At 44.4% G+C, this 26,102-nt stretch overlaps 1 protein-coding gene across 5 annotated transcripts in view; it reads right to left on the reverse strand.

Moving 5' to 3' along the window:
- The window catches only part of vps13c (vacuolar protein sorting 13 homolog C), a 238,197-nt gene that overhangs the window by 112,325 nt on the left and 99,770 nt on the right, over positions 1–26,102 (reverse strand). For 4 of the 5 annotated variants that reach the window (XM_090223330.1, XM_090223331.1, XM_090223329.1 and 1 more), the window contains 11 exons: positions 24,218–24,297; positions 23,510–23,569; positions 19,783–19,933; positions 18,463–18,579; positions 16,375–16,478; positions 15,785–15,952; positions 9,620–9,924; positions 9,266–9,413; positions 6,773–6,881; positions 3,693–3,841; positions 274–433 (listed from right to left, as the gene is read on the reverse strand). In XM_090223330.1, coding sequence (XP_090079456.1) covers positions 274–433; positions 3,693–3,841; positions 6,773–6,881; positions 9,266–9,413; positions 9,620–9,924; positions 15,785–15,952; positions 16,375–16,478; positions 18,463–18,579; positions 19,783–19,933; positions 23,510–23,569; positions 24,218–24,297 — 1,551 coding nt within the window. Of the gene's footprint in view, positions 1–273; positions 434–3,692; positions 3,842–6,772; positions 6,882–7,078; positions 7,100–9,265; positions 9,414–9,619; positions 9,925–15,784; positions 15,953–16,374; positions 16,479–18,462; positions 18,580–19,782; positions 19,934–23,509; positions 23,570–24,217; positions 24,298–26,102 lie in introns of those variants that run through there. The other variant, XM_090223333.1, reaches the window with a different exon arrangement.

Below are 26,102 nucleotides of genomic sequence, written 5' to 3' on the forward strand. Positions count from 1 at the left end.
AATGACCAGACCAGTTTAAATCATGGTAACTACTGTATTCCTAACCAGAATGTCATGGTAACTATTGTATTCAGTATTTAAACATAACAGGCCTTGAGGTTTTAGCCTATACAACATGACACCTCGACAGGTTAAAGCCACCGACCTGAGAACCCCAGGTACATCATAGTGGGCCTCTTGTTGTGGGCCAACATGTCATATGAACGATCATTTTCAACATGTTAAAAGTTTAGCCTATACAACATGACACCTCGACAGGCTAAAGCCACCGACCTGAGAACTCCAGGCACTTCATAGAGATTTTCTTGATGTACGTTGTGGCCACCATGTCGTACTTCCTGACATTGGTGTGGATGCCCAGCTGGGCTACGTGGAGAACCAGGAACGGACTCTCCTTCTGATCTGACCTAGACTTCTTCAGCTTCACAACCACCTGATGGAGAGATACAACCACATTTAAGTCCGCCTTTACTTAACCAGGTTACCAGACGTTCTCTTTTGCAATAACGACCTGACCATATATCGGTAGATAGACAATGAAGGAGATTTGAGACGTAGCAGGGGTAAAGCTGGATGGATTTGGGAGTGTCTAGTTTTCAACGAGTGACGGAAAATAGACACTGTGACGTGTTTAAACTGCATCAACGTCCAACTGTACCAAGAGACATTTTATTTCCCTTGGTGCTTCAGTAAAGGTACTAAAGACACAGCATACAGACCACGGTGTATATTAGCCAGCTAATGACATCACAACGGACCACTGTGTATATTAGCCAGCTAATGACATCACGACAGACCACTGTGTATATTAGCCAGCTAATGACATCACAACGGACCACTGTGTATATTAGCCAGCTAAGGACATCACGACAGACCACTGTGTATATTAGCCAGTTAATGACATCACAACGGACCACTGTGTATATTAGCCAGCTAAGGACATCACGACAGACCACTGTGTATATTAGCCAGTTAATGACATCACAACGGACCACTGTGTATATTAGCCAGCTAATGACATCACAACAGACCACTGTGTATATTAGCCAGCTAATGACATCACAACGGACCACTGTGTATATTAGCCAGCTAATGACATCACAACGGACCACTGTGTATATTAGCCAGCTAATGACATCACAACAGACCACTGTGTATATTAGCCAGCTAATGACATCACAACGGACCACTGTGTATATTAGCCAGCTAATGACATCACAACAGACCACTGTGTATATTAGCCAGCTAATGACATCACAACAGACCACTGTGTATATTAGCCAGCTAATGACATCACAACAGACCACTGTGTATATTAGCCAGCTAATGACATCACAACAGACCACTGTGTATATTAGCCAGCTAATGACATCACAACAGACCACTGTGTATATTAGCCAGCTAATGACATCACAACAGACCACTGTGTATATTAGCCAGCTAATGACATCACAACACACCACTGTGTATATTAGCCAGCTAATGACATCACAACACACCACTGTGTATATTAGCCAGCTAATGACATCACAACGGACCACTGTGTATATTAGCCAGCTAATGACATCACAACAGACCACTGTGTTTAGGTCGGTAGCTAGCTAATGACATCACAACGGACCACTGTGTATATTAGCCAGCTAATGACATCACAACGGACCACTGTGTATATTAGCCAGCTAATGACATCACAACAGACCACTGTGTTTAGGTCGGTAGCTAGCTAATGACATCACAACAGACCACTGTGTTTAGGTCGGTAGCTAGCTAATGACATCACAACGGACCACTGTGTATATTAGCCAGCTAATGACATCACAACAGACCACTGTGTTTAGGTCGGTAGCTAGCTAATGACATCACAACAGACCACTGTGTTTAGGTCGGTAGATAGCTAATGACATCACAACAGACCACTGTGTGTTTAGGTCGGTAGATAGCTAATGACATCACAACAGACCACTGTGTGTTTAGGTCGGTAGATAGCTAATGACATCACAACAGACCACTGTGTGTTTAGGTCGGTAGATAGCTAATGACATCACAACAGACCACTGTGTGTTTAGGTCGGTAGATAGCTAATGACATCACAACAGACCACTGTGTGTTTAGGTCGGTAGATAGCTAATGACATCACAACAGACCACTGTGTGTTTAGGTCGGTAGATAGCTAATGACATCACAACAGACCACTGTGTGTTTAGGTCGGTAGATAGCTAATGACATCACAACAGACCACTGTGTGTTTAGGTCGGTAGATAGCTAATGACATCACAACAGACCACTGTGTGTTTAGGTCGGTAGATAGCTAATGACATCACAACAGACCACTGTGTGTTTAGGTCGGTAGATAGCTAATGACATCACAACAGACCACTGTGTGTTTAGGTCGGTAGATAGCTAATGACATCACAACAGACCACTGTGTGTTTAGGTCGGTAGATAGCTAATAACATCACAACAGACCACTGTGTGTTTAGGTCGGTAGATAGCTAATGACATCACAACAGACCACTGTGTGTTTAGGTCGGTAGATAGCTAATAACATCACAACAGACCACTGTGTGTTTAGGTCGGTAGATAGCTAATGACATCACAACAGACCACTGTGTGTTTAGGTCGGTAGATAGCTAATGACATCACAACAGACCACTGTGTGTTTAGGTCGGTAGATAGCTAATAACATCACAACAGACCACTGTGTGTTTAGGTCGGTAGATAGCTAATGACATCACAACAGACCACTGTGTGTTTAGGTCGGTAGATAGCTAATGACATCACAACAGACCACTGTGTGTTTAGGTCGGTAGATAGCTAATGACATCACAACAGACCACTGTGTGTTTAGGTCGGTAGATAGCTAATGACATCACAACAGACCACTGTGTGTTTAGGTCGGTAGATAGCTAATGACATCACAACAGACCACTGTGTGTTTAGGTCGGTAGATAGCTAATGACATCACAACAGACCACTGTGTGTTTAGGTCGGTAGATAGCTAATGACATCACAACAGACCACTGTGTGTTTAGGTCGGTAGATAGCTAATGACATCACAACAGACCACTGTGTGTTTAGGTCGGTAGATAGCTAATAACATCACAACAGACCACTGTGTGTTTAGGTCGGTAGATAGCTAATGACATCACAACAGACCACTGTGTGTTTAGGTCGGTAGATAGCTAATGACATCACAACAGACCACTGTGTGTTTAGGTCGGTAGATAGCTAATAACATCACAACAGACCACTGTGTGTTTAGGTCGGTAGATAGCTAATGACATCACAACAGACCACTGTGTGTTTAGGTCGGTAGATAGCTAATGACATCACAACAGACCACTGTGTGTTTAGGTCGGTAGATAGCTAATAACATCACAACAGACCACTGTGTGTTTAGGTCGGTAGATAGCTAATGACATCACAACGGACCACTGTGTGTTTAGGTCGGTAGATAGCTAATGACATCACAACAGACCACTGTGTGTTTAGGTCGGTAGATAGCTAATAACATCACAACAGACCACTGTGTGTTTAGGTCGGTAGATAGCTAATGACATCACAACGGACCACTGTGTGTTTAGGTCGGTAGATAGCTAATGACATCACAACGGACCACTGTGTGTTTAGGTCGGTAGATAGCTAATGACATCACAACGGACCACTGTGTGTTTAGGTCGGTAGATAGCTACCTCCTTAATCTCCATGTTGAGCAGCATATTGACGATGTTGTCTCCCAGTCCTCCTGCATTGGTGACAGCAGCAGGCTGTCCTCCTCCTCCAGCCTCCACAGGTAGACACCCCACCTCATTCCCCTCCAGCTGGTGCTGCTCTGCCTTGTCTAGACATTACCAGCAAAGACATTATCACCTGTTCAATAGACATTATCTCCAGAAATACACGTTCATATGCTTTGACATCTCTACTGTGTCTAGCAAAGATTCCAGATTTAAAAAACTTTATTGTTCAATCTTGTGGAACGGAAATTCATATCGAGGCTGTACATGGATGCAATGCATCATCAATTAGCCTGGTTCCAGATCAGTTTAATTGTTTTATTTAACCTTGATTTAAGTAGGCAAGTCAGTTAAGAATAAATTCTTATTTACAATGACGGCCTACCGAGGAAGAGTGGGTTAACTGCCTTGTTCAGGGGAACAGTGGGTTAACTGCCTTGTTCAGGGGAACAGTGGGTTAACTGCCTTGTTCAGGGGAACAGTGGGATAACTGCCTTGTTCAGGGGAACAGTAGGTTAACTGCCTTGTTCAGGGGAACAGTGGGTTAACTGCCTCGTTCAGGGGAACAGTGGGTTAACTGCCTCGTTCAGGGGAACAGTGGGTTAACTGCCTCGTTCTGGGGAACAGTGGGTTAACTGCCTCGTTCAGGGGAACAGTGGGCTAACTGCCTTGTTCAGGGGAACAGTGGGTTAACTGCCTTGTTCAGGGGAACAGTGGGTTAACTGCCTTGTTCAGGGGAACAGTGGGTTAACTGCCTTGTTCAGAGGAACAGTGGGTTAACTGCCTTGTTCAGGGGAACAGTGGGCTAACTGCCTTGTTCAGGGGAACAGTGGGTTAACTGCCTTGTTCAGGGGAACAGTGGGTAAACTGCCTTGTTCAGGGGAACAGTGGGTTAACTGCCTTGTTCAGAGGAACAGTGGGTTAACTGCCTTGTTCAGGGGAACAGTGGGTTAACTGCCTTGTTCAGGGGAACAGTGGGTTAAACTACCTTGTTCAGGGGAACAGTGGGTTAACTGCCTTGTTCAGGGGAACAGTGGGTTAACTGCCTTGTTCAGGGGAACAGTGGGTTAAACTACCTTGTTCAGGGGAACAGAGGGTTAACTGCCTTGTTCAGGGGAACAGTGGGTTAACTGCCTTGTTCAGGGGAACAGTGGGTTAACTGCCTTGTTCAGGGGAACAGTGGGTTAACTGCCTTGTTCAGGGGAACAGTGGGTTAAACTGCCTTGTTCAGGGGAACAGTGGGTTAAACTACCTTGTTCAGGGGAACAGTGGGTTAAACTACCTTGTTCAGGGGAACAGTGGGTTAACTGCCTCGTTCGGGGGGCAGAACAACATATTTTTTTACCTCGTCAGCTCGGGGATTCGATCTAGCGACCTTTCGGTTACTAGGATCTAGACACTAGGATCTACCTCCAGGCCCTAGTTACACTGTATTTGGTGTGTAAGACACTAGGATCTACCTCCAGGCCCTAGTTACAGTGTGTAAGACACTAGGATCTACCTCCAGACCCTAGTTACAGTGTGTAAGACACTAGGATCTACCTCCAGGCCCTAGTTACAGTGTGTAAGACACTAGGATCTACCTCCAGGCCCTAGTTACAGTGTGTAAGACACTAGGATCTACCTCCAGGCCCTAGTTACAATGTGTTTGGTGTGTAAGACACTAGGATCTACCTCCAGTCCCTAGTTACAGTGTGTAAGACACTAGGATCTACCTCCAGGCCCTAGTTACAGTGTGTAAGACACTAGGATCTACCTCCAGGCCCTAGTTACAGTGTGTAAGACACTAGGATCTACCTCCAGGCCCTAGTTACAGTGTGTAAGACACTAGGATCTACCTCCAGGCCCTAGTTACAGTGTTTTTGGTGTGTAAGACACTAGGATCTACCTCCAGGCCCTAGTCACAGTGTGTTCGGTGTGTAAGACACTAGGATCTACCTCCAGGCCCTAGTTACAGTGTGTAAGACACTAGGATCTACCTCCAGGCCCTAGTTACAGTGTGTAAGACACTAGGATCTACCTCCAGGCCCTAGTTACAGTGTGTAAGACACTAGGATCTACCTCCAGGCCCTAGTTACAGTGTTTTTGGTGTGTAAGACACTAGGATCTACCTCCAGGCCCTAGTTACAGTGTGTAAGACACTAGGATCTACCTCCAGACCCTAGTTACAGTGTGTAAGACACTAGGATCTACCTCCAGGCCCTAGTTACAGTGTGTAAGACACTAGGATCTACCTCCAGGCCCTAGTTACAGTGTGTAAGACACTAGGATCTACCTCCAGGCCCTAGTTACAATGTGTTTGGTGTGTAAGACACTAGGATCTACCTCCAGTCCCTAGTTACAGTGTGTAAGACACTAGGATCTACCTCCAGGCCCTAGTTACAGTGTGTAAGACACTAGGATCTACCTCCAGGCCCTAGTTACAGTGTGTAAGACACTAGGATCTACCTCCAGGCCCTAGTTACAGTGTGTAAGACACTAGGATCTACCTCCAGGCCCTAGTCACAGTGTGTTCGGTGTGTAAGACACTAGGATCTACCTCCAGGCCCTAGTTACAGTGTGTAAGACACTAGGATCTACCTCCAGGCCCTAGTTACAGTGTGTAAGACACTAGGATCTACCTCCAGGCCCTAGTTACAGTGTGTAAGACACTAGGATCTACCTCCAGGCCCTAGTTACAGTGTTTTTGGTGTGTAAGACACTAGGATCTACCTCCAGGCCCTAGTCACAGTGTGTTCGGTGTGTAAGACACTAGGATCTACCTCCAGGCCCTAGTTACAGTGTGTAAGACACTAGGATCTACCTCCAGGCCCTAGTTACAGTGTGTAAGACACTAGGATCTACCTCCAGGCCCTAGTTACAGTGTGTAAGACACTAGGATCTACCTCCAGGCCCTAGTTACAGTGTTTTTGGTGTGTAAGACACTAGGATCTACCTCCAGGCCCTAGTCACAGTGTGTTCGGTGTGTAAGACACTAGGATCTACCTCCAGGCCCTAGTTACAGTGTGTTCGGTGTGTAAGACACTAGTATCTACCCAGGGCTACTTGTTTCTTGACATCCATGACGTGCTCTTTGCTGCCCTCTCCGATGTTCTCCCTCAGTGTCTTCATCAGGACACCAAAGTCCTCCTGACCTAGAGCCATCTGGAGGGAGGAGATTAAACAGGACAGAAAACATCTTGATTTGGTGCCGATATACAACTAGATCCCATTGAGATCAAACATCTGTGTTTCTAGATCTGTCCTCCTAGAAGGCAACTTCTGTATCCAGAGAACCACCAGCTGTCAGTGGAAGATGGAAACAAAGAGCTGAAAATAAATACAATGGAAGATGCTCCTACATTCATAGACTTGAGTTCTCCTTGGACCTGTACTCTAGGGTTAGGGTCAGGGTTAGTGTCAGGGTTAGGGGGGTCAGTGTTAGGGTCAGTGTTAGGGTCAGTAAACCTACATTCATAGACTTGAGTTCTCCTTGGACTTGTCCTCTAGGGTTAGGGTCAGTGTTAGGGTCAGGGGAAGGGGGTCAGGGTCAGTGTTAGGGTCAGTGTTAGGGTCAGGGTTAGGGTCAGGGTTAGGGTCAGGGTCAGGGTCAGTAAACCTACATTCATAGACTTGAGTTCTCCTTGGACTTGTCCTCTAGGGTTAGGGTCAGTGTTAGGGTCAGGGTTAGGGTCAGGGTTAGGGTCAGGGTTAGGGTCAGGGTTAGGGTCAGGGTTAGGGTCAATGTTAGTAAAGCTACATTCATAGACTTGAGTTCTCCTTGGACTTGTCCTCTAGGGTTAGGGTCAGTGTTAGGGTCAGGGTTAGGGTCAGGGTCAGGGTCAGTAAACCTACATTCATAGACTTGAGTTCTCCTTGGACTTGTCCTCTAGGGTTAGGGTCAGTGTTAGGTTCAGGGTTAGGGTCAGTGTTAGGGTCAGTGTTAGGGTCAGTGTTAGGGTCAGTGTTAGGGTCAGTAAACCTACATTCATAGACTTGAGTTCTCCTTGGACTTGTCCTCTAGGGTTAGGGTCAGGGTTAGGGTCAGGGTTAGGGTTAGGGTCAGGGTTAGGGGGGTCAGTGTTAGGGTCAGTGTTAGGGTCAGTAAACCTACATTCATAGACTTGAGTTCTCCTTGGACTTGTCCTCTAGGGTTAGGGTCAGTGTTAGGGTCAGGGGAAGGGGGTCAGGGTCAGTGTTAGGGTCAGTGTTAGGGTCAGGGTTAGGGTCAGGGTTAGGGTCAGGGTCAGGGTCAGTAAACCTACATTCATAGACTTGAGTTCTCCTTGGACTTGTCCTCTAGGGTTAGGGTCAGTGTTAGGGTCAGGGTTAGGGTCAGGGTTAGGGTCAGGGTTAGGGTCAGGGTTAGGGTCAGGGTTAGGGTCAATGTTAGTAAAGCTACATTCATAGACTTGAGTTCTCCTTGGACTTGTCCTCTAGGGTTAGGGTCAGTGTTAGGGTCAGGGTTAGGGTCAGGGTCAGGGTCAGTAAACCTACATTCATAGACTTGAGTTCTCCTTGGACTTGTCCTCTAGGGTTAGGGTCAGTGTTAGGTTCAGGGTTAGGGTCAGTGTTAGGGTCAGTGTTAGGGTCAGTGTTAGGGTCAGTGTTAGGGTCAGTAAACCTACATTCATAGACTTGAGTTCTCCTTGGACTTGTCCTCTAGGGTTAGGGTCAGGGTTAGGGTCAGGGTTAGGGTTAGGGTCAGGGTCAGTAAACCTACATTCATAGACTTGAGTTCTCCTTGGACTTGTCCTCTAGGGTTAGGGTCAGGGTTAGGGTCAGTGTTAGGGTCAGTGTTAGGGTCAGTGTCAGGGTTAGTAAACCTACATTCATAGACTTGAGTTCTCCTTGGACTTGTCCTCTAGGGTTAGGGTCAGGGTTAGGGTCAGGGTTAGGGTCAGTGTTAGGGTCACGGTCAGTAAACCTACATTCATAGACTTGAGTTCTCCTTGGACTTGTCCTCTAGGGTTAGGGTCAGGGTTAGGGTCAGGGTTAGGGTCAGTGTCAGGGTCAGTGTCAGGGTCAGGGTCAGGGGTAGGGGGTCAGTGTTGGGGTCAGTGTTAGGGGGTCAGGGTCAGTGTTAGGGGGTCAGGGTCAGTGTTAGGGGGTCAGGGTCAGTGTCAGGGTCAGTGTTAGGGTCAGGGGTAGGGGGTCAGGGTCAGTGTTAGGGTCAGTGTCAGGGGGTCAGGGGGTCAGGGTCAGTGTCAGGGGGTCTGGGTCAGTGTTAGGGGGTCAGGGTCAGTGTTAGGGTCAGTGTTAGGGTCAGGGTTAGGGTCAGGGTTAGGGTCAGGGTTAGGGTCAGGGGTAGAGGGTCAGGGGTAGAGGGTCAGGGGTAGAGGGTCAGGGGTAGGGGGTCAGGGTCAGGGTCAGTAAACCTACATTCATAGACTTGAGTTCTCCTTGGACTTGTCCTCTAGGGTTAGGGTCAGTGTTAGGGTCAGGGGTAGGGGGTCAGGGTCAGTGTTAGGGTCAGTGTTAGGGGGTCAGTGTTAGGGTCAGTGTTAGGGTCAGTGTTAGGGTCAGGGGGTTAGGGTCAGTAAACCTACATTCATAGACTTGAGCATTCCCTGAACCTCTACTCCAGGGATCTTGTTGTACCAGGAAGAGGCCAGGTTCCGTTTGACCAGAAGCTCTAAATTGATTGGCTGAAGGATCTCAATGTCTGTCTGTGGGGAGCCTTGTTTCAGCGTGGTCCTATGGAGAGATGAATAAAGTGGGATTACCCAATCAGAGGACGGACACACACACACACACACACACACACACACACACTTCAAATGAGTACGCTAACAATCCGGCTCCAAGGACCATGATAGAAAGAATGAATCATAACAGCGTTAACACACACACCACACACCATGTCCTATTTTAGCCCCAAACGTTTTAGTCTCCTCTAATACCTGGACAGTTTGAGCTGAGTGAGTTTGACGTCCATGGTGTCCAACACAGCGGGGAGCGAGAACCCTTCAGCCGACATCAGACTGAAACTGTTGCCCACGGTGATGAGCCCCAGGTCCACCACAAACGCATTGCGTGAGGTGGAGGACTGAGGGATGATGATGAGAGGGGCCTTCAGCTTGATGTCCATGGAGAGACGGAAGCTCTTCTGGGCAAAGTCTCTGACGCTGGAGGCCGCCTTCTCTGCTGCCTGGGCCGTGGCCACACTCACCGCCTCTTTGGCCGTCTGGAAGTTGTCCAGAAACGTCTGGGGGGGATGAACACAGCAGGACAGAGACCATGAAGACACTAACACAGCCGGACAGAGACCATGAAGACACTAACACAGCAGGACAGACACACTGAGGTTCTGTATAGTGGTCGAATGGTCAGCCATGGTAAGTCTGGGGGGGCGAAGGACAGAGACCATGAAGACACTAACACAGCAGGACAGAGACCATGAAGACACTAACACAGCAGGACAGAGACCATGAAGACACTAACACAGCCGGACAGACACGCTGAGGTTCTGTATAGTGGTCTAATGGTCAGCCATGGTAAGTCTGGGGGGGCGAAGGACAGACACACTGAGGTTCTGTATAGTGGTCTAATGGTCAGCCATGGTAAGTCTGGGGGGGCGAAGGACAGACACACTGAGGTTCTGTATAGTGGTCTAATGGTCAGCCATGGTAAGTCTGGGGGGGCGAAGGACAGACACGCTGAGGTTCTGTATAGTGGTCTAATGGTCAGCCATGGTAAGTCTGGGGGGGGCGAAGGACAGACACGCTGAGGTTCTGTATAGTGGTCTACTGTCGGCCATGGTAAGTCTGGGGGGGGGCGAAGGACAGACACGCTGAGGTTCTGTATAGTGGTCTAATGTCGGCCATGGTAAGTCTGGGGGGGCGAAGGACAGACACACTGAGGTTCTGTATAGTGGTCTAATGGTCAGCCATGGTAAGTCTGGGGGGGCGAAGGACAGACACGCTGAGGTTCTGTATAGTGGTCTAATGGTCAGCCATGGTAAGTCTGGGGGGGCGAAGGACAGACACACTGAGGTTCTGTATAGTGGTCTAATGGTCAGCCATGGTAAGTCTGGGGGGGCGAAGGACAGACACGCTGAGGTTCTGTATAGTGGTCTAATGGTCAGCCATGGTAAGTCTGGGGGGGCGAAGGACAGACACGCTGAGGTTCTGTATAGTGATCTAATGGTCAGCCATGGTAAGTCTGGGGGGGCGAAGGACAGACACGCTGAGGTTCTGTATAGTGGTCTAATGTCAGCCATGGTAAGTCTGGGGGGGCGAAGGACAGACACGCTGAGGTTCTGTATAGTGGTCTAATGGTCAGCCATGGTAAGTCTGGGGGGGCGAAGGACAGACACGCTGAGGTTCTGTATAGTGATCTAATGGTCAGCCATGGTAAGTCTGGGGGGGCGAAGGACAGACACGCTGAGGTTCTGTATAGTGGTCTAATGGTCAGCCATGGTAAGTCTGGGGGGGCGAAGGACAGACACGCTGAGGTTCTGTATAGTGATCTAATGGTCAGCCATGGTAAGTCTGGGGGGGGCGAAGGACAGACACGCTGAGGTTCTGTATAGTGATCTAATGGTCAGCCATGGTAAGTCTGGGGGGGCGAAGGACAGACACGCTGAGGTTCTGTATAGTGGTCTAATGGTCAGCCATGGTAAGTCTGGGGGGGGCGAAGGACAGACACGCTGAGGTTCTGTATAGTGGTCTAATGGTCAGCCATGGTAAGGGAACAATGACAGGGGACGTTATATGTTATACGTAACAAAATGTGAAACCAGGAGATGCAAATGTGTAACTTTAAACACCGTTTACTGGAAGTGAATTCACAAAGACAGAGGGAAGGGAACAACGGATGGGAGGAAGCAGGAGGATTTAGGTTATATAGGCCGTTATATGAGGTTTTATGAAAAATGGCAGTTGAGTGAGATTTGCGTAGCATTTGAAATGAGGAGTGAGTTCGGTTGTCACGTTGTGCATGAAAAACATTCCTCCTCCCCCCCCCTCCCCCCCCCCCCCCCCGTGCGACGACAAACCACAACGTTCAGAGCGACGTCCAAAGGGCCAACGAGATTTAGAAACAGGAGCAAGAGCCATTACATAGAAAGAGACATGGCTATTAACATCATGACCGGAGCATATTGTTCAACTGACCAATCAGATAGTTTACCAGGGCCATTACATAGAAAGAGACATGGCTATTAACATCATGACCGGAGCATCAGGTTCAACTGACCAATCAAATAGTTTACCACACCGCGTCATCAACAACAGCTCTTTACACACAGCATGTCCCCAGAGAAATATGTTTAGTCAAGATTTCATACATCCCAACAAATCACACATCACGCTATAGGAACTACTCTGTCTCTATATAAATATATCACACATCAAGCTATAGTAACTACTCTGTCTCTATATAAATATATCACACATCAAGCTATAGTAACTACTCTGTCTCTACTCTATATAAATATATCACACATCACGCTATAGGAACTACTCTGGCTCTATATAAATATATCACACATCAAGCTATAGTAACTACTCTGTCTCTATATAAATATATCACACATCAAGCTATAGTAACTACTCTGTCTCTACTCTATATAAATATATCACACATCACGCTATAGGAACTACTCTGGCTCTATATAAATATATCACACATCAAGCTATTGTAACTACTCTGTCTCTACTCTATATATATATATCACACATCAAGCTATAGTAACTACTCTGTCTCTTCTCTATATAAATATATCACACATCAAGCTATAGTAACTACTCTGTCTCTATATAAATATATCACACCAAGTTATAGTAACTACTCTGTCTCTATATAAATATATCACACATCAAGCTATAGTAACTACTCTGTCTCTATATAAATATATCACACATCAAGTTATAGTAACTACTCTGTCTCTACTCTATATAAATATATCACACATCAAGTTATAGTAACTACTCTGTCTCTACTCTATATAAATATATCACACATCAAGCTATAGTAACTACTCTGTCTCTTCTCTATATAAATATATCACACATCAAGCTATAGTAACTACTCTGTCTCTACTCTATATAAATATATCACACATCAAGCTATAGTAACTACTCTGTCTCTACTCTATATAAATATATATCACACATCAAGCTATAGTAACTACTCTGTCTCTATATAAATATATCACACATCAAGCTATAGTAACTACTCTGTCTCTATATAAATATATCACACATCAAGCTATAGTAACTACTCTGTCTCTTCTCTATATAAATATATCACACATCAAGCTATAGTAACTACTCTGTCTCTACTCTATATAAATATATCACACATCAAGTTATAGTAACTACTCTGTCTCTATATAAATATATATCACACATCAAGAGAGGGGTCTGCTGTATCATGCTGATTAACTTCCTGGTTTGAATGAAGGGACCATTTGTCAGACTATAACCTGTCAGCGTTGTAAAATGGGGCATTTCTTAGAGATGAGAGCTATGAAAACACAGCCATAAAACAGTCAAGCTAGGACCCGAAACGCCGACTACCCCTTGAAATACTACCGGACTGAATTACCACTTCCTCTCTGCTGCTTTCATGTTGGTATCTGCATGGCAACTAGGTGTCTGCATGGCAACTAGGAATGCTTTTCGTTTTTATGGTTTCGCCCACACAACCATCGACTTCAAAAAACGCACAAGGAGGAGTTGGAGGGGGTTGAGCTAGCCTGGACCCAGATCTGTTGGTGCCGTCTAGCCTGGACCCAGATCTGTTGGTGCCGTCTAGCCTGGACCCAGATCTGTTGGTGCCGTCTAGCCTGGACCCAGATCTGTTGGTGCCGTCTAGCCTGGACCCAGATCTGTTGGTGCCGTCTAGCCTGGACCCAGATCCTGTCCTTAAGCTAGGGCCCTAACCCTGTCCTTAAACTAGGGCCCAAACCCTGTCCTTAAACTAGGGCCCCAACCCTGTCCTTAAGCTAGGGCCCTAACCCTGTCCTTAAACTAGGGCCCTAACTCTGTCCTTAAGCTAGGGCCCTAACCCTGTCCTTAAGCTAGGGCCCTAACCCTGTCCTTAAACTAGGGCCCTAACTCTGTCCTTAAGCTAGGGCCCTAACCCTGTCCTTAAGCTAGGGCCCTAACCCTGTCCTTAAGCTAGGGCCCTAACCCTGTCCTTAAACTAGGGCCCTAACCCTGTCCTTAAACTAGGGCCCTAACCCTGTCCTTAAGCTAGGGCCCTAACCCTGTCCTTAAACTAGGGCCCTAACCCTGTCCTTAAACTAGGGCCCTAACCCTGTCCTTAAACTAGGGCCCTAACCCTGTCCTTAAACTAGGGCCCTAACCCTGTCCTTAAACTAGGGCCCTGGGCGTAAGGTAGTGGTTAACAGTGCTGTGGTGTCTGGGGGTGATGAAGCTGCAAAACAGAGGGTGAATGCTGTAGTTTAGTGCTGCGTGCCATAATCTGTAGTTTAGTGCTGCGCTGCGTGCCATAATCTGTAGTTTAGTGCTGCGCTGCGTGCCATAATCTGTAGTTTAGTGCTGCGCTGCGTGCCATAATCTGTAGTTTAGTGCTGCGCTGCGTGCCATAATCTGTAGTTTAGTGCTGCGCTGCATGCCATAATCTGTAGTTTAGTGCTGCGCTGCGTGCCATAATCTGTAGTTTAGTGCTGTGCTGCGTGCCATAATCTGTAGTTTAGTGCTGCATGCCATAATCTGTAGTTTAGTGCTGCGCTGCGTGCCATAATCTGTAGTTTAGTGCTGCGCTGCGTGCCATAATCTGTAGTTTAGTGCTGCGCTGCATGCCATAATCTGTAGTTTAGTGCTGCGCTGCGTGCCATAATCTGTAGTTTAGTGCTGCGCTGCGTGCCATAATCTGTAGTTTAGTGCTGCGCTGCGTGCCATAATCTGTAGTTTAGTGCTGCGCTGCGTGCCATAATCTGTAGTTTAGTGCTGCGCTGCATGCCATAATCTGTAGTTTAGTGCTGCGCTGCGTGCCATAATCTGTAGTTTAGTGCTGCGCTGCGTGCCATAATCTGTAGTTTAGTGCTGCGCTGCGTGCCATAATCTGTAGTTTAGTGCTGCGCTGCGTGCCATAATCTGTAGTTTAGTGCTGCGCTGCGTGCCATAATCTGTAGTTTAGTGCTGCGCTGCGTGCCATAATCTGTAGTTTAGTGCTGCGCTGCGTGCCATAATCTGTAGTTTAGTGCTGCGCTGCGTGCCATAATCTGTAGTTTAGTGCTGTGCTGCGTGCCATAATCTGTAGTTTAGTGCTGCGCTGCGTGCCATAATCTGTAGTTTAGTGCTGCGCTGCGTGCCATAATCTGTAGTTTAGTGCTGCGTGCCATAATCTGTAGTTTAGTGCTGCATGCCATAATCTGTAGTTTAGTGCTATACAACATGCCATAAACTGTACCTCATAAGGAGAGTGATACTGAGGATACTGATAGCTATAAGAGGCCTGGAGAAAACACCACAGATTTACAGATACTGAGGACACTGACACCTGGAGAAATTGAAAAATAAAGAGTTCAGATACAAAAGATAAACAAATACATAACAGGATAAATACAAACAGTAAAAAAAAGGAAACAGCCTCTCAGAAATTAAAATAATGTTTTAAGTCTTCCTGGTAACATGAAAGGACTCAAACCGACCTAAACATCCTCATAACGTTCCCCTGCAACATAAAGAGCTGGTTTCCTGGACCAAGATGAAACCTATTTAAGATCATGACCTTTAGAGAATCTCCATTAAAAGTATGTTTTAGTGGAGGAAATAGGCTTAATCCGCGTGTAGGGAACTGGCACATGGCAAGACACATAGACATAACCCTCATACACGGCATCTACATTTCCTAAATTAATGACATGTTCCACTCAGTGGGGAAGTTGATATGTCAACGTGTCCTCCAGTTGGGACCAATTCCATTTCAATTCAGAAAGTAAACAATACTTGTATTCCATTTTTGTATTTTATTTTATCCCGATTGAAAAGCATTGAAGGTCATTGGAATTTCTGTGTATTTCCTGAATTGATCTGGAATTGATAACGGAATTGAGCCCAGCTCTCGATACCCATCCCTGAGGTCCTCCTCACCAGTAGAGACATGAGGAACTTGTGCAGATAGACGATCTGGATGCAGCCCAGCCTCATGGTAACCTTCCCGTCCACCTTGGAGGTGTCTGAGTAACCCTCTCCCTCCGTAGCGTTGGGATACAGGGACATCTGAAAGCTGAACACCTCCTCGCCCACGATGGAGACGGCCTACAGGATCACACCAGGACATTACAGTATGACGATGATACAGTCTCCCTTGTAATTAAAACAGACCACATTACTACAAACTACCCCTCCAGCTCACTAACAATGTGTGTAATAACAGAACATGGTGTTGGTCAATGGTCTGTACTAGGCGGCAGGGTTAGAGCGTTGGTTAGAGCGTTGGACTAGTAACCGGAAGGTTGCAAGTTCAAACCCCTGAGCTGACAAGGTACAAATCTGTCGTTCTGCCCCTGAACAAGGCAGTTAACCCACTTTTCCTAGACCGTCATTGTAAATAAGAATTTGTTCTTAACTGACTTGCCTCGTTAAATAAAGGTAAATAAAGAATAGTACCTAAAAAATAAAAGTAGAGTTAACTGAGACAGGACCAATGCAATAGTCAATTTTAAATAAAAAAAAATCACCTTTTTGTGGATGGTTTTGGGGTCGACATCCAGCACCACGATGTCCCTGAGCCTGGCGAACAGCGTTGTCTCTTTGGCCTGGACCAGCACCGACCCATCAATACCTGACGACAGATCAGTCAAGTCAAGTACACTGCCATCCACACAGTTAGTACACTGTATGTAAATCACATGCAGGACAGATACCTACTACTAGAACTACTGAGTCACATCAATACAGCTACCTACTACTAGAACTACATCAATACAGATACCTACTACTAGAACTACTGAGTCACATCAATACAGCTACCTACTACTAGAACTACATCAATACAGATACCTACTACTAGAACTACTGAGTCACATCAATACAGCTACCTACTACTAGAACTACATCAATACAGATACCTACTACTAGAACTACATCAATACAGATACCCACTACTAGAACTACATCAATACAGATACCTACTACTAGAACTACATCAATACAGATACCTACTACTAGAACTACATCAATACAGATACCTACTACTAGAACTACTGAGTCACATCAATACAGACACCTACTACTAGAACTACCTCAATACAGATACCTACTACTAGAACTACATCAATACAGATACCTACTACTAGAACTACATCAATACAGCTACCTACTACTAGAACTACATCAATACAGATACCTACTACTAGAACTACCTCAATACAGATACCTACTACTAGAACTACCGAGTCACATCAATACAGCTACCTACTACTAGAACTACATCAATACAGATACCTACTACTAGAACTACTGAGTCACATCAATACAGATACCTACTACTAGAACTACTGAGTCACATCAATACAGATACCTACTACTAGAACTACCGAGTCACATCAATACAGATACCTACTACTAGAACTACCGAGTCACATCAATACAGCTACCTACTACTAGAACTACATCAATACAGATACCTACTACTAGAACTACATCAATACAGATACCTACTACTAGAACTACATCAATACAGATACCTACTACTAGAACTACTGAGTCACATGAATACAGCTACCTACTACTAGAACTACATCAATACAGCTACCTACTACTAGAACTACTGAGTCACATGAATACAGCTACCTACTACTAGAACTACATCAATACAGATACCTACTACTAGAACTACCTCAATACAGATACCTACTACTAGAACTACCTCAATACAGATACCTACTACTAGAACTACCTCAATACAGATACCTACTACTAGAACTACATCAATACAGATACCTACTACTAGAACTACCTCAATACAGATACCTACTACTAGAACTACATCAATACAGATACCTACTACTAGAACTACCTCAATACAGATACCTACTACTAGAACTACTGAGTCACATCAATACAGACACCTACTACTAGAACTACCTCAATACAGATACCTACTACTAGAACTACATCAATACAGATAACTACTACTAGAACTACATCAATACAGATACCTACAGGGGCGGCAGGGTAGCCTAGTGGTTAGAGTGTTGGACTAGTAACCGGAAGGTTGCGAGTTCAAACCCCCGAGCTGACAAGGTACAAATCTGTCGTTCTGCCCCTGAACAGGCAGTTAACCCACTGTTCCCAGGCCGTCATTGAAAATAAGAATTTGTTCTTAACTGACTTGCCTGGTTAAATAAAGGTAAAATAAAAAAATAAAAAAATAAATAAAAAAACTACATCAATACAGATACCTACTACTAGAACTACATCAATACAGATACCTACTACTAGAACTACATCAATACAGATACCTACTACTAGAACTACTGAGTCACATCAATACAGCTACCTACTACTAGAACTACATCAATACAGATACCTACTACTAGAACTACATCAATACAGATACCTACTACTAGAACTACTGAGTCACATTAATACAGATACCTACTACTAGAACTACATCAATACAGATACCTACAGATAACTGAAATAAACGTTGGAAGGACATTTTCCAAAACTGGATAAGTAAGTTTATAAGCAGCATAACTCCTCCCCTCGCCCCCCCCCAAAAAAATAAAAAATAAATAAATGTCTCCTTGGTCACATCTTACCTTGTATTGTGATGTCAGCGATGTTCCGCCGGTCATCACACACCTCCACACGGAATGAACCCAGCTTAGCAGACAGTTTGAAGTTGATCACATTGCTGTTTTTCGCTCCTTTCGACACTGAAGGAGGAGGACAACGAAACGACATTTGAACAGAGTTTAATACTAGTCTTTAATGGCCATGTGGAGCCCAACATACACTAAATATAGTACAGAGTGGTACAGAACAGAGTTAATACTAGTCTTTAATGGCCATGTGGTGCCCAACATACACTAAATATAGTACAAAGTGGTACAGAACAGAGTTAATACTAGTCTTTAATGGCCATGTGGTGCCCAACATACACTAAATATAGTACAGTATGGTGTATTATAGTACTAAATATAGTACAGACTGGTGTATTATAGTACTAAATATAGTACAGACTGGTGTATTATAGTACATTAAAGTATGTCAATTATAGTATGGCACAGTATAATATGGTAAGTATATTACAGTATATTATAGTATAGTACAGTATGGTATATTATAGTATATTATAGTATAGTACAGTATGGTATATTATATTATAGTATATTACAGTATATTATAGTATAGTACAGTATGGTATATTATAGTATATTATAGTATATTACAGTATGGTATATTATAGTATATTATAGTATAGTACAGTATGGTATATTATATTATATTATAGTATATTACAGTATATTATAGTATAGTACAGTATGGTATATTATAGTATATTATAGTATAGTACAGTATGGTATATTATATTACAGTATATTATAGTATAGTACAGTATGGTATATTATAGTATATTATAGTATATTACAGTATATTATAGTATAGTACAGTATGGTATATTATAGTATATTATAGTATAGTACAGTATGGTATATTATAGTATATTATAGTATAGTACAGTATGGTATATTATAGTATATTATGGTATATTATAGTATAGTACCGTATGGTATATTATATACAGTATGGTATATTATAGTATATTATAGTATATTACAGTATAGTATGGTACAGAATATTATGGTATATTATAGTAGGGTATAGTATAGTACCGTATAGTATGGTATATTATATACAGTATGGTATATTATAGTATATTACTGTATATTATAGTATATTACAGTATATTATGGTATATTATAGTATATTATAGTATATTATTATATATTATAGTATATTACAGTATATTATGGTATATTATAGTAGAGCATGGCATATTATAGTATAGTAAATTATAGAACAGTACAGTATATTGTAGTATATTAAAGTATAGTATATTATAGCATAATGTATACCTGTCTTCCCCTGTCCAGCCTTCTCAACCTGTTTCTTGGCCTCTCTGTCCTTGGAGGCTGTCAGCTCCTGGGGTACGGCTGTGTTCAGATAGTTGATGGTGGAGAGGAGCGCTTTGGTGTGGAGGAGAAAGTCTAGAGATGACAACTCCACCTGGAGATACAACCATTCATGTTAAAAACTGTACCAATACATATTAATACATAATCAATACAACTAGAACTACTGAGTCACATCAATACAGATACCTACTACTAGGATCCTACTATAACTACATCAATACAGATACCTACTACTAGGATCCCACTAGAACTACATCAACACAGATAACTACTACTAGGATCCTACTAGAACTACATCAATACAGATACCTACTACTAGGATCCTACTAGAACTACATCAATACAGATACCTACTACTAGGATCCTACTAGAACTACATCAATACAGATACCTACTACTAGGATCCTACTAGAACTACATTAATACAGATAGATCCCACTAGAACTACATCAATACAGATACCTACTACTAGGATCCCACTAAAACTACATCAATACAGATACCTACTACTAGGATCCTACTAGAACTACATCAACACAGATACCTACTACTAAGATCCTACTAGAACTACATCAATACAGATACCTACTACTAGGATCCCACTAGAACTACATCAACACAGATAACTACTACTAGGATCCTACTAGAACTACATCAATACAGATACCTACTACTAGGATCCTACTAGAACTACATCAATACAGATACCTACTACTAGGATCCTACTAGAACTACATTAATACAGATAGATCCTACTAGAACTACATCAATACAGATACCTACTACTAGGATCCCACTAGAACTACATCAATACAGATACCTACTACTAGGATCCTACTAGAACTACATCAATACAGATACCTACTACTAGGATCCTACTAGAACTACATCAATACAGATACCTGCTACTAGGATACTACTATAACTACTGAGACACATCAATACAGATACCTACTACTAGGGTCGAACTACTACTATGATCCTACTAGAACTACCGAGTCTAACTACTACTAGGATCCTACTAGAACTACCGAGTCTAACTACTACTAGGATCCTACTAGAACTACCGAGTCTAACTACTACTAGGATCCTACTAGAACTACCGAGTCTAACTACTACTAGGATCCTACTAGAACTACCGAGTCTAACTACTACTAGGATCCTACTGGGGTCATACTGCTGATCCCACAGTCCTAATACTACAATGACTCTCCTTGAACTGGTTATTAACATGAACCTATCATGGGAGACATTTATTCATATTAAAAAAAGGAAGATATCATATATCCTATATATATATATTTTATCCAGCAAACCTGTGGCCTTTCATCCAGCATCCATACCATAATGACTTGATATCAACCTGGCAACAAGATCATCAAATATATTCAGGGATCACTGCACAGTGTGTAAGGCCATGAGAGAGAGAGTGTGTGTGAGAGTGTATGTGTGTGTGAGAGTGTATGTGTGTGTGAGAGTGTGTGTGTGTGTGTGTGTGTGAGAGTGTATGTGTGTGTGTGTGTGAGAGTGTATGTGTGTGTGTGAGAGTGTATGTGTGTGTGTGTGTGTGTGAGAGTGTATGTGTGTGTGTGAGAGGAGTGTATGTGTGTGTGAGAGTGTGTGTGTGTGTGTGTGTGTGTGTGAGAGTGTATGTGTGTGTGTGAGAGGAGTGTATGTGTGTGTGAGAGTGTGTGTGTGTCCAAGGCAAAGGCTGCATGACTAAGGTCTCTGGTAAACACCTATAACCTTTTCTCAGCCCTCAACAAACACCGGTAACCTTCTCAGCCACCACACTGAAACGGTGCTGTAAAACAGGACTGGAAAGTGATTAACCTATGTCATTAAGACTATTATGGATTTCTGTTTCTCTCACGTTGGTTCTGAAATAGCTGAGTGAAAACCAGACGTGTGCCAACACAAAGACTAGTATTGATTCAAAAAACACTTTTTGTTTTTTACGGCGGAGCTTAAACAACTTCAACCCAACTGTGTAACTCCCTCTGCAGCAATTTGACACACCAAGGGACTGAATTCTAGGAGGACTGATTAGAACTGAGACTAAGGACTGAATTCTAGGAGGACTGATTAGAACTGAGACTAAGGACTGAATTCTAGGAGGACTGATTAGAACTGAGACTAAGGACTGAATTCTAGGAGGACTGATTAGAACTGAGACTAAGGACTGAATTCTAGGAGGACTGATTAGAACTGAGACTAAGGACTGAATTCTAGGAGGACTGATTAGAACTGAGACTAAGGACTGAATTCTAGGAGGACTGATTAGAACTGAGACTAAGGACTGAATTCTTGGAGGACTGATTAGAACTGAGACTAAGGACTGAATTCTAGGAGGACTGATTAGAACTGAGACTAAGGACTGAATTCCAGGAGGACTGATTAGAACAGACTAAGGACTGAATCCTAGGAGGACTGAATCCTAGGAGGACTGATTAGAACTGAGACTAAGGACTGAATCCTAGGAGGACTGAATTCTAGGAGGACTGATCAGAACTGAGACTAAGGACTGAATTCCAGGAGGACTGATTAGAACTGAGACTAAGGACTGAATCCTAGGAGGACTGAATCCTAGGAGGACTGACTAGAACTGAGACTAAGGACTGAATCCTAGGAGGACTGAATCCTAGGAGGACTGACTAGAACTGAGACTAAGGACTGAATCCTAGGAGGACTGAATCCTAGGAGGACTGACTAGAACTGAGACTAAGGACTGAATCCTAGGAGGACTGAATCCTAGGAGGACTGACTAGAACTGAGACTAAGGACTGAATCCTAGGAGGACTGAATCCTAGGAGGACTAATTAGAACTGATTCTCTATCTAGTTTTTTGTATTTTTTAATGTAACATTTGAATGAAACGTTATAATGTGTTTCTGACAGACATGCAGTCTCTTACTGAGGACATGTGATTTATAGTTATTAAATATGGATCAGACCGGTCCTAAGTCTTAGGGATGTAATGCTGAACATACAGTTTAAACAGTATAATCCAGGCTTATCTAGGCTCTAGATGGAGCATTATTTATTTACAGAGAATTCAGTTGACCTCATATCGTCTGCAGCCCCCCCCCCCCCCCCCCTCTTCAAAAAATTGTAATATAGCCAGGTTGAATCATTCTTATGCTCTCACTCCATCCTCTGCAGATGTATAGCTGGGTAACCAATGAGAGGGCAGCTTCCTGGAAAGGACCCTACTCTCAGTCTAAATGCTCTCAGTCCATCCTCTGTAGATCTATAGCTGGGTAACCAATGAGAGGGCAGCACCCTGGAAAGGACCCTGTTCTCACTCCATCCTCTATAGATGTGTAGCTGGGTAACCAACGAGAGGGCAGCTTCCTGGAAAGGACCCTACTCTCAGTCTAAATGCTCTCAGTCCATCCTCTGTAGATCTATAGCTGGGTAACCAACGAGAGGGCAGCTTCCTGGAAAGAACCCTGCTCTTAGAAAGCACCATGAAGAGTGGTTGAGGAAGTGGTTAACATAGAACTGGCTCTATACAAATACTGTGGAGCAAAACAAAACATGGTGATGAGGAGATGTGTTAGGGGGGGGGGGGGGGACAAAATACCTTCGCAATAAGAAATCAGCGGTTACCTTGGTTACTCAGAGAAAAACAACAACAAAAACACTACCAATTCATATCACATACCTTCAGGTTTTGCTCAGTGTTGTCAAACGTGGTCTGGAAATTAGGCCCGTTGATATCAGCCTGTAGGAAGGGATAGCATGTCGTTAATACTCACAAACACTTCCTGCTCTAGAAAACAACCACTTAGCTCATATAAGATTTCCATAGAAAGAGAGACCAAACAATAAAAATATTGGGATTTTTCTTTCTAAAATAAGATAGAGTGAGTGAGTGTGAGAGAGAGAGAGTGAGAGAGAGAGAGAGAATGAGAGTGTGAGAGAGAGAGAGAGAGAATGAGAGTGTGAGAGAGAGAGAGAGAATGAGAGAGAGAGAGAGAGACAGAGAGAGTGAGAGAGTGAGAGAGTGAGAGAGTGAGAGAGTGAGAGACAGAGAGACAGAGAGAGTGAGAGAGTGAGAGAGTGAGAGAGTGAGAGAGTGAGAGAGTGAGAGAGTGAGAGAGTGAGAGAGTGAGAGAGTGAGAGAGTGAGAGAGTGAGAGAGTGAGAGAGTGAGAGAGTGAGAGAGTGAGAGAGTGAGAGAGTGAGAGAGTGAGAGAGTGAGAGAGTGAGAGAGTGAGAGAGTGAGAGTGTGAGAGTGTGAGAGTGTGAGTGAGTGAGAGTGAGAGTGAGAGAGAGAGAGAGAGAGAGAGAGAGAGAGAGGAGATATTGATTTGAGACCAACAGAAGGAGTGAATGGACTAAAGGACACCAGTGAGTAAAACTTCACTTACTTTGGTGTACTCCACTTTGAGCAGGTCTGAGCCGTGCTTGTCTGAGGAGCTGATCAGGTGCAGAGGCTGGTTATTGGAGTCTGGAAATGAACATCATTCATTACTAATCGTGTCTGGGGTTGCCCATCCCTGTTATAGAGGGATAGAATCAGTTGGACGTTGACATTTATATAAATAATAGCGATTTCCTGTTTACAGACATCCCACGGCCCAGTCTACATCCGACATGGGCTGCTACTACCATGGCTGTACTGAAGTGGAGGACTTAATCCCAGATACAGTCTCTACCATGGTCCTACTGTGCCTCTGATCTCACAGTAGTCCAGGCCTACTTTACGGAGGTGAGGGTGAGGTCATAGGTCAGGGGTTAGGGTTACTAGTACCTCTGATCTAACAGTAGACCAGGCCTACTTTACGGAGGTGAGGGTGAGGTCATAGGTCAGGGGTTAGGGTTACTAGTACCTCTGATCTCACAGTAGTCCAGGCCTACTTTACGGAGGTGAGGGTGAGGTCATAGGTCAGGGGTTAGGGTTACTAGTACCTCTGATCTAACAGTAGACCAGGCCTACTTTACGGAGGTGAGGGTGAGGTCATAGGTCAGGGGTTAGGGTTACTAGTACCTCTGATCTCACAGTAGTCCAGGCCTACTTTACGGAGGTGAGGGTGAGGTCATAGGTCAGGGGTTAGGGTTACTAGTACCTCTGATCTAACAGTAGACCAGGCCTACTTTACAGAGGTGAGGGTGAGGTCATAGGTCAGGGGTTAGGGTTACTAGTACCTCTGATCTCACAGTAGACCAGGCCTACTTTACAGAGGTGAGGGTGAAGTCATAGGTCAGGGGTTAGGGTTACTAGTACCTCTGATCTCACAGTAGTCCAGGCCTACTTTACGGAGGTGAGGGTGAGGTCATAGGTCAGGGGTTAGGGTTACTAGTACCTCTGATCTAACAGTAGACCAGGCCTACTTTACGGAGGTGAGGGTGAGGTCATAGGTCAGGGGTTAGGGTTACTAGTACCTCTGATCTCACAGTAGTCCAGGCCTACTTTACGGAGGTGAGGGTGAGGTCATAGGTCAGGGGTTAGGGTTACTAGTACCTCTGATCTAACAGTAGACCAGGCCTACTTTACAGAGGTGAGGGTGAGGTCATAGGTCAGGGGTTAGGGTTACTAGTACCTCTGATCTCACAGTAGACCAGGCCTACTTTACAGAGGTGAGGGTGAAGTCATAGGTCAGGGGTTAGGGTTACTAGTACCTCTGATCTCACAGTAGTCCAGGCCTACTTTACAGAGGTGAGGGTGAAGTCATAGGTCAGGGGTTAGGGTTACTAGTACCTCTGATCTAACAGTAGACCAGGCCTACTTTACAGAGGTGAGGGTGAGGTCATAGGTCAGGGGTTAGGGTTACTAGTACCTCTGATCTCACAGTAGTCCAGGCCTACTTTACGGAGGTGAGGGTGAGGTCATAGGTCAGGGGTTAGGGTTACTAGTACCTCTGATCTAACAGTAGACCAGGCCTACTTTACGGAGGTGAGGGTGAGGTCATAGGTCAGGGGTTAGGGTTACTAGTACCTCTGATCTCACAGTAGTCCAGGCCTACTTTACGGAGGTGAGGGTGAGGTCATAGGTCAGGGGTTAGGGTTACTAGTACCTCTGATCTAACAGTAGACCAGGCCTACTTTACAGAGGTGAGGGTGAGGTCATAGGTCAGGGGTTAGGGTTACTAGTACCTCTGATCTCACAGTAGACCAGGCCTACTTTACAGAGGTGAGGGTGAAGTCATAGGTCAGGGGTTAGGGTTACTAGTACCTCTGATCTCACAGTAGTCCAGGCCTACTTTACAGAGGTGAGGGTGAAGTCATAGGTCAGGGGTTAGGGTTACTAGTACC

Source organism: Oncorhynchus mykiss, chromosome 26, assembly GCF_057628025.1.
Source record: "Oncorhynchus mykiss isolate SJ-2025 chromosome 26, ASM5762802v1, whole genome shotgun sequence".
Classification (NCBI taxonomy): domain Eukaryota; kingdom Metazoa; phylum Chordata; class Actinopteri; order Salmoniformes; family Salmonidae; genus Oncorhynchus; species Oncorhynchus mykiss.